The sequence below is a fragment of the Sinocyclocheilus grahami genome, unplaced genomic scaffold, assembly GCF_001515645.1.
Source record: "Sinocyclocheilus grahami isolate Dianchi unplaced genomic scaffold, SAMN03320097.WGS_v1.1 scaffold1516.1, whole genome shotgun sequence".
In the NCBI taxonomy this organism is placed as follows: domain Eukaryota; kingdom Metazoa; phylum Chordata; class Actinopteri; order Cypriniformes; family Cyprinidae; genus Sinocyclocheilus; species Sinocyclocheilus grahami.
The window spans coordinates 161,337-171,236 of record NW_015506695.1 but is presented as its reverse complement, the minus strand read 5'-3'; the positions used below and the strand labels follow the sequence as shown (position 1 = coordinate 171,236).

Below are 9,900 nucleotides of genomic sequence, written 5' to 3'. Positions count from 1 at the left end.
TGTGTGTGTGTCTGTCTGTCTGTGTGTGTGTGTGTGTCTGTCTGTCTGTCTGTGTGTGTGTGTGTGTGTCTCTGTCTGTCTGTCTGTCTGTGTGTGTGTGGGGGTGTGTCTGTGTGTGTGTGTGTGTGTGAGTGTGTGTGAGAGAGAGTGTGTGTGTGTGTGTGTGTCTGTGTCTCTGTGTGTGTGTGTGTGTCTGTGTGTGAGAGAGAGTGTGTCTGTGTCTGTGTGTGTATACATTCTGTTTTAATTTTAATTTTAAAGATTTAGTAATTGTCTTTTTTACATTTATCTATATATTTATTAAATTTTATTTATTAGTTTTTTAGTTTTGTTTTATGCATTTGAGTTTTGTGCAATTTAGTTTATATAGTATTAGTATTTAATTTATTATTTTTATTTTTTTTATTTTATAAAATTTTTTCTATATAGTATTTATAAAAAAAAAATTCAGTTTATTATATGCATTTTGTTTTTATGCTGTTTGTCTATATAGTATTTATTCATTTTTATTTACTAGTTTTAGTTTGTTCTTTGATGCAATTTTTCTATATATTATTTTTATTTTTTTTATTAATTTGTTTGTTATTTTAGTATGTCAACTTAAACAAAAAAAACACGAAAAATAGCTGAAATAAAATTTCCCGTTTTTAATATCTTTGTTTCTTTAATTTTTTTAAGTTATGATTTTTTTTTTTTTTTATGGTTTTAGTTTAGTTAACGATAATCTCTCTGGTCCAATCACACATTTACCTCCCCTCTTTGTTTTGATCATTGGCTGTTATTTCCTGGAGCTCCTCGTGTGATTTCCAGGTTAATAGCGCGCTCGTCTCGTCACAGGTGGTGTTTAACGTGAATAACGGCGCGGGCCGGATCACTGCGCGCAGCAGGAGCGCTGTGTCCATGTGTGACGGCCGCTGGCGCACCCTGATGGCCAAGAAGCAGAAGCACAGCTTGAGATCTCAATTTTAAAAAATTGACCCTTATGACTGGTTTTGTGCTCCAGGGTCACATATGTTTGTTTTAATTTATTTTCAGGATCTGAGGTAAACGATCTGTTGTTATTTTCAGTATGGCTATAAATGTCAATATGATATTCAAACTCACATTAGACACGTTTAACTTCGAATAAAGCACATAATCAGTACCTGAGCTGTTGTATGTTGTTGCTCCAGCCGCGACGTCGCAGAAATAGAAACCGTTTCTAAAATAGAAATTTTGTGCGTCGTGTGTAGTTAGGACACGGTGTTATGGTGGACAGTGTTAACACGAGTTACATAATCAGATTACTTTTTTAAAGTAACTAGGAAAGTAACGCATTACTTGTTCATTTAGAAGGAAGTCTGAGTTACTTTGTTTCTGTGTGTTGAGTGACAGCTCTGGTGTTGCCACGGTGACAGCAATCAGGAGTCAGTGCAGAGCGTTGTGTGTGAACATGATCTTACTGTAGCTCTAGACTCAATATCAACATGTGTTTACTCAAAAACACTACTCATTACACATTAGTCCATAAAAAGTAACTAAGTAACATAATTAGTTACTTTTTTAGGGAGCAACGCAACATTGTAACGCATCACTTTTAAAAGTAACTCTCAGTGTTTCTGTGTTTCTCTCGCAGCGGACGTGAAGCAGAACTGTCTGAGCTCCAGAGAGCCGTTCCGCGGCTGCATGAGGAACCTGCGCGTCTTTAAGGGCCACGTCACCGATGAGCTGGACTTCAGCGCGGCCTTCGCTCACCCACACGTCTTCCCTCACTCCTGCCCGGAGAACGCTGCGTAAACGCCTCCGGTTCATGCAAACACAGCTCAGTCTAGATCAGTCATGTTTAGATTTCAGGGTTTCTGCGGGTCTTAAAAAGTCTTAATTCACCCTTCCACGTATTAAAGCCTTAAAACGTATTAATTCAGAGCAGAAAGTCTTAAATAACTGTTGCATGCTCTGGAAAAACAACTAAATCAGTATTTCTGTCTTGTTTTCCAGTCCAGATATCTAAACATCTTTAACTCAAGACACATTTACTGGAGATGCGAAATGAAGACATATGAAGTCTGAGAAATTAAAATTGAGTTTATGTCAGTACTGTGTGGAAAATGTGTTTTACTTTTGAATGAAGTTAATTTTTTTTTAGCCTATTAGCAGGTTTTTGTACTTGTTTTAATCATAAGATCATTTTTTTAGAGCAACGGCAAAGTCAATTTTAGTAAATAAAGCTTGTTTTATGACTTGTTTTTGTATTGTGACATTTTAATGAGATTTAAACATTCAAATTCCTGTAAAGATTATTTTTTAAACAATCAATAAATACAAATAAATATACATTATTGTAATAAATCAGGGCATTTTACTTATGTTCAATATTAATATTAATTAATGAACAATATTTATGCTCAATTATGATTCTCATTAGTCTCATTTTAGTCATTTTTACAGTAAAAATAAACATATTAAATCAGTAAAGTTAAAGGAGCTACAACAATATCAGATTTTTATAAAACATTCGCTTCTCAAGTAAACGTATCTTGATTTAAGAATCCTTCAGACATTTGCTCTGGAAAAATGCCAAAAATAGTGAAGAAGAACGGTGTGTAAAAGTCATTTCCATTTTCTAGTGTTTGAAAGCAGAGATTTATTTTATAAAAATGAATTAAAAAGTAATGTAGATCTGTTGGAAGTTGTATTTTCAAATGCTAATAAAATTGCTAAGAACTTCATTTGAACAACTTTAAAGATGATTTTCTCAATATTTAGATTTTTTTGCACCCTCAGATTCCAGATTTTCAAATATTGTGCTATCCTAACAAACCATACATCAATGGAAAGATTATTTATTCCGCTTTCAGATGATGCATAAATCTCAATTTTAAAAAATTGACCCTTATGACTGGTTTTGTGCTCCAGGGTCACATATGTTTGTTTTAATTTATTTTCAGGATCTGAGGTAAACGATCTGTTGTTATTTTCAGTATGGCTATAAATGTCAATATGATATTCAAACTCACATTAGACACGTTTAACTTCGAATAAAGCACATAATCAGTACCTGAGCTGTTGTATGTTGTTGCTCCAGCCGCGACGTCGCAGAAATAGAAACCGTTTCTAAAATAGAAATTTTGTGCGTCGTGTGTAGTTAGGACACGGTGTTATGGTGGACAGTGTTAACACGAGTTACGTAATCACATTACTTTGTTAAAGTAACTAGGAAAGTAACGCATTACTTGTTCATTTAGAAGGAAGTCTGAGTTACTTTGTTTCTGTGTGTTGAGTGACAGCTCTGGTGTTGCCACGGTGACAGCAATCAGGAGTCAGTGCAGAGCGTTGTGTGTGAACATGATCTTACTGTAGCTCTAGACTCAATATCAACATGTGTTTACTCAAAAACACTACTCATTACACATTAGTCCATAAAAAGTAACTAAGTAACATAATTAGTTACTTTTTTAGGGAGCAACGCAACATTGTAACGCATCACTTTTAAAAGTAACTCTCAGTGTTTCTGTGTTTCTCTCGCAGCGGACGTGAAGCAGAACTGTCTGAGCTCCAGAGAGCCGTTCCGCGGCTGCATGAGGAACCTGCGCGTCTTTAAGGGCCACGTCACCGATGAGCTGGACTTCAGCGCGGCCTTCGCTCACCCACACGTCTTCCCTCACTCCTGCCCGGAGAACGCTGCGTAAACGCCTCCGGTTCATGCAAACACAGCTCAGTCTAGATCAGTCATGTTTAGATTTCAGGGTTTCTGCGGGTCTTAAAAAGTCTTAATTCACCCTTCCACGTATTAAAGCCTTAAAACGTATTAATTCAGAGCAGAAAGTCTTAAATAACTGTTGCATGCTCTGGAAAAACAACTAAATCAGTATTTCTGTCTTGTTTTCCAGTCCAGATATCTAAACATCTTTAACTCAAGACACATTTACTGGAGATGCGAAATGAAGACATATGAAGTCTGAGAAATTAAAATTGAGTTTATGTCAGTACTGTGTGGAAAATGTGTTTTACTTTTGAATGAAGTTAATTTTTTTTTAGCCTATTAGCAGGTTTTTGTACTTGTTTTAATCATAAGATCATTTTTTTAGAGCAACGGCAAAGTCAATTTTAGTAAATAAAGCTTGTTTTATGACTTGTTTTTGTATTGTGACATTTTAATGAGATTTAAACATTCAAATTCCTGTAAAGATTATTTTTTAAACAATCAATAAATACAAATAAATATACATTATTGTAATAAATCAGGGCATTTTACTTATGTTCAATATTAATATTAATTAATGAACAATATTTATGCTCAATTATGATTCTCATTAGTCTCATTTTAGTCATTTTTACAGTAAAAATAAACATATTAAATCAGTAAAGTTAAAGGAGCTACAACAATATCAGATTTTTATAAAACATTCGCTTCTCAAGTAAACGTATCTTGATTTAAGAATCCTTCAGACATTTGCTCTGGAAAAATGCCAAAAATAGTGAAGAAGAACGGTGTGTAAAAGTCATTTCCATTTTCTAGTGTTTGAAAGCAGAGATTTATTTTATAAAAATGAATTAAAAAGTAATGTAGATCTGTTGGAAGTTGTATTTTCAAATGCTAATAAAACTCACTGTGCTCCCTAGACATTTACATTACATAGAGATCATACTGACGTCAATTTATTCCTTACATTTTCTGTACTTGTTCTTAAATGTGCCTTCATACAGCCTGCAGAAACCCTGCTTGTTAATAAAACGCTGGTTGTTTCTTAGTTGAGCGTTGTGCTTGTTTTACTGATGACATTTCCGACTCGTCAACATTCCTTCACTATCAGAGAGATTGCAGAAGATTCCAGAGCCCTGATCCCGAGATACACACACACACACACACACACTCTCTCTCACACACACACATACTTGCATTTGTGGTTTATGGGGACTCTCCATAGGCATAATGGTTTTTATACTGTACAATCTGTATTTTCTATCGTCCTACACCAACCCTACCCCTAAACCTACCCCTCACAGGAAAATGCTGGCAATTTTTTATTTCATAAAACACCGTTTTGTATGTTTTTTAAGCCTTTTGTTTCACGGGGACACAGGAAGTGTCCTCATAAACCATGTTTACATTGTAGTACCCATGTCATTATACACATTTGTGTCCTCATAAACCATTTATACCTACACACTCACACACACGCAGTCACACACATGCACTCGCACTCCCACACTCTCGCACTCACACACATGCTCTTGCACTCACACACTCACACACATGCCCTCACACTCTCACACACGCACTCACACACACACACTCTTGCACTCTCACACACATGCCCTCTCACACACTCACACACATGCCCTCTCACACACTCACACACATGCTCTTGCACTCACACACACACACGCTCTTGCACTCTCACACACACACACACTCACACACATGCTCTTGCACTCTCACACACTCACATGCACTCGCACATGCGATCACACTCACTCACACATGCCCTCACACTCGCACGCACTCACACACATGCTCTTGCACTCTCACACACATGCACTCGCAGTCACACTCTCGCACTCACACACACTCATGCCCTCACTCACACATGCTCTTGCACTCACACACACACACGCTCTTGCACTCTCACACACATGCACTCGCAGTCACACTCTCGCACTCACACACACTCATGCCCTCACTCACACATGCTCTTGCACTCACACACACACGCTCTTGCACTCTCACATACACGCTCTTGCACTCTCACTCTCACACACACGCCCTTGCATTCACACTCTCGCACTCACACACACACGCTCTTGCACTCTCACATACACGCTCTTGCACTCTCACATACACGCTCTTGCACTCTCACATACACGCTCTTGCACTCTCACATACACGCTCTTGCACTCTCACATACACGCTCTTGCACTCTCACATACACGCTCTTGCACTCTCACATACACGCTCTTGCACTCTCACATACACGCTCTTGCACTCTCACATACACGCTCTTGCACTCTCACATACACGCTCTTGCACTCTCACATACACGCTCTTGCACTCTCACATACACGCTCTTGCACTCTCACATACACGCTCTTGCACTCTCACATACACGCTCTTGCACTCTCACATACACGCTCTTGCACTCTCACGCTCTCGCACTCACACACACTCACGCCCTCACACATGCTCTTGCCCTCTCACACTCTCACACATGCCCTCGCACTCACACACACACATGCTCTTGCACTCTCTCTCACACACATGCCCTCGCACTCACACACACACATGCACTCGCAGTCACACATGCTCTTGCACGCTCACACACACTCTGCAGGTGGCTTCATGTGTTTTAATCGAGTTAGTTTCATAATGACCTGTCGTTTCACCCACTATTACGACATGACTAGTCACAGTTTAGCAGTACATTCTCATGATATGAAGTCTATGATATGGCTACATGTTCTTCATAATACTCAGAGACTTCATGTTAGGAAGAGGCTTGGCTGACTCGTTTTGGTTTTGATGAAACAAGGCTACAAAGTAATGTTCTGATGGCTTTAAATAACTGTAAAGTGCTTCAATGTAACACTCAATATGATAAAACACCAATACATTCATCATGAGGAAAATAAATGATCAACACAAATCCAGTCGACAACAGCAAAAACATGTTATATAAAAAACTAATTAAAAAATCACAATTAACAGGTGAACATTCTAGTACATCATACATAACAATTAGAGTAATTAGAGTAAAAATTAGCTTTTAGAGTAAAGAAAAATCCAATTCAGAGCATCAAAGAGAACGAGGATGATGATGATGATGATGATGATGTTATTGGCAGACGTTTCTCTCTCTCTCTCACACACACACACACACACACTCTCTTGCATTCACACACTCTCGCACACACACACACACTCTCGCACTCTCACTCTCACACACACGCCCTCGCATTCACACTCTCGCACTCACACACATGCTCTTGCACTCTCACACTCACACACATGCCCTCGCACTCACACACACGCTCTTGCACTCTCACACCCATGCACTCGCAGTCACACTCTCGCACTCACACACATGCTCTTGCACTCTCACACTCACACACATGCCCTTGCATTCACACACTCTCGCACACACACACATGCACACATGCTCTTGCACGCTCACACACACTCTGCAGGTGGCTTCATGTGTTTTAATCGAGTTAGTTTCATAATGACCTGTCGTTTCACCCACTATTACGACATGACTAGTCACAGTTTAGCAGTACATTCTCATGATATGAAGTCTATGATATGGCTACATGTTCTTCATAATACTCAGAGACTTCATGTTAGGAAGAGGCTTGGCTGACTCGTTTTGGTTTTGATGAAACAAGGCTACAAAGTAATGTTCTGATGGCTTTAAATAACTGTAAAGTGCTTCAATGTAACACTCAATATGATAAAACACCAATACATTCATCATGAGGAAAATAAATGATCAACACAAATCCAGTCGACAACAGCAAAAACATGTTATATAAAAAACTAATTAAAAAATCACAATTAACAGGTGAACATTCTAGTACATCATACATAACAATTAGAGTAATTAGAGTAAAAATTAGCTTTTAGAGTAAAGAAAAATCCAATTCAGAGCATCAAAGAGAACGAGGATGATGATGATGATGATGATGATGTTATTGGCAGACGTTGAGAATATGATACATCACTCATCCAGTGAAAGTTCGAAGGTCGTTTGGCTTTGTTTCTGTAGTTCATGAACTTTAATGTTTCTGGATTCTCATTCGAGTCCTTCATTAATCCGGTTAGTGTTTGATGACATTGGTGTTAATATTCATCTGGTTTAATTAGAGGTAATATTGACCTGTGTTGATGAATCTCACAAGAACACATCCAGCTTATATTTCACACCGAAACCCAGTGGCAAAAATATATTTAGCTTTGCTTACTCATCCAGTGAAAGTTCGAAGGTCGTTTGGCTTTGTTTCTGTAGTTCATGAACTTTAATGTTTCTGGATTCTCATTCGAGTCCTTCATTAATCCGGTTAGTGTTTGATGACATTGGTGTTAATATTCATCTGGTTTAATTAGAGGTAATATTGACCTGTGTTGATGAATCTCACAAGAACACGTCCAGCTCGTATTTCACACCGAAACCCAGTGGCAAAAATATATTTAGCTTTGCTTATAGTATATATATATATGTGTGTGTGTGTGTGTGTGTGTATATTTATATATATATATATATATATATATACACACAGTATATATTTAATTAATACATCAGAGCCTATTATGCTCAATATTCTCAACGATTCTCATTAGATTCTCAATTCTGTAATAGTCATTTTTACAATAAAAATAAACTTTATACATTAAATCAGTAAAATTAAAGGAACAACAACAAAAAATCCCCATTTCAGTAATTCATCACAATAATGAGATTTTGGGGCAAATTTTTTTTTTCATGAAAATAATGTAAAAAAAATATCTGTATAATCTTAATTTCTTCCTTCAGTCTTGTGATTTCGGGGTGAAATACGCGCCGCTCGTGTTCTTCACAGGTTCAGCGAGGGTTCGTAGTGTTTAAGTTCACATGGCTTCATCACAAACATGCAGCGTATATAAACAATACAAAATCATTATCATACAGTGGGATAAATTATGTTATAAATATTATGTACATGCTCTTTTTTACACTGGCTAGTGGTATAAAGCGAGGAAACATGCGTCCTGATGAGGGCTTCTGATCGGGGAGGTCACACAGTTTTGGCACCAAACAAACACAATGACCAGCATTGAACCGTTTGACCCCTGACCTCTGAGCAGCTGCAGTAAACATGCTCCTTCAGGTCAGCCGTGACTTTAACACCCATTCACAGTGAGGGTTAACACGGTAAACGTCTAGTAAATGTGCGTCTGGATCCAGGCAGCGCTCGCCTAGAGACAACAAGACTTCAGATTAATATGTACTGTGTGTACAGTCAGACAATATTCATCTGAAATCAAATTTGTTTCATAATTGAACATTCAAAGTCATAATTATGAGGTGAAAGGGCAAAATTATGAGAAGTCAAATATGACAAAAATGTAAAACTGACTTTAAAAGTCGAAATTATATATATATATATATAAAATAAATGTCTCTGGCCTTCGTCTCGGCGTTCAGCTGAATCGCCGTGGTAACCTTGGCGTGGAGCGGCGCGTGAACTCTGATGACGCCGTCGCGAAGGTCGGTGACCTGAAGAAAGCAGACAGGTTTTATTTTATACAGTTAATAATTAGTTCCAGTAATCACCGAGACTTTTCACCGTTTGTATCACTCCGCTGACAGCGTACGCACGCCTTTGTTACGCCGAATCTATGAATGAGTCAACTCCGAAAGTAGAAACTAAACAAGGTAACTTATTGAAATTATTTACGCTATTTTATCCAGAATCTCTCCAGACCCTTCAGATTTCCAGCTTCTCCTCACTCATGTTCTACAGGGTTCAGGGGTCAGGGGACTGGAATGGCCAGGGCAGAATATTCGTTTTGTGTTCAGTGACCCATTTTTGCTTTGATTTTGATGTTTGTTTTTGGATCATTGTCCTGTTGGAAGATCCAACCATGGCAGTTTTTAATTTTTTATCTGTAGCTATTCGATAGAATCCACGATGCCATGCATCTAAACAAGATGTCCAGGACCTCCGGCAGAAAAACACACCAACAGCATTAAAGATCCAGCAGTATATTTCATTGCACACATGGGGTACTGTTTTACTCCGGTGTGCACCAAACCCGTCTTGAGTGTTTGCTGCTAAAAAGCACATTTTTAGTTTTATCTGACCATAGAACCCAGTCCTGTTTGAAGTTCCAGTCGTGTCTGGCAAATGAATATGCTGGAGTTTGTTTTTGGATGAGAGCATTTT

The 9,900-nt window shown here is 38.1% G+C and overlaps 1 protein-coding gene across 1 annotated transcript in view; it reads left to right on the top strand.

Moving 5' to 3' along the window:
- Nucleotides 1–969, top strand: part of LOC107570874 (laminin subunit alpha-1-like) — a 13,332-nt gene extending 12,363 nt beyond the window's left edge. Inside the window, exon 14 of the mRNA XM_016257155.1 lies at nt 838–969. Within this exon, the coding sequence (XP_016112641.1) occupies nt 838–969 (132 nt within the window). The remainder of the gene's footprint in view (nt 1–837) is intronic.
- The last annotated feature ends 8,931 nt before the right edge of the window (nt 970–9,900 follow it).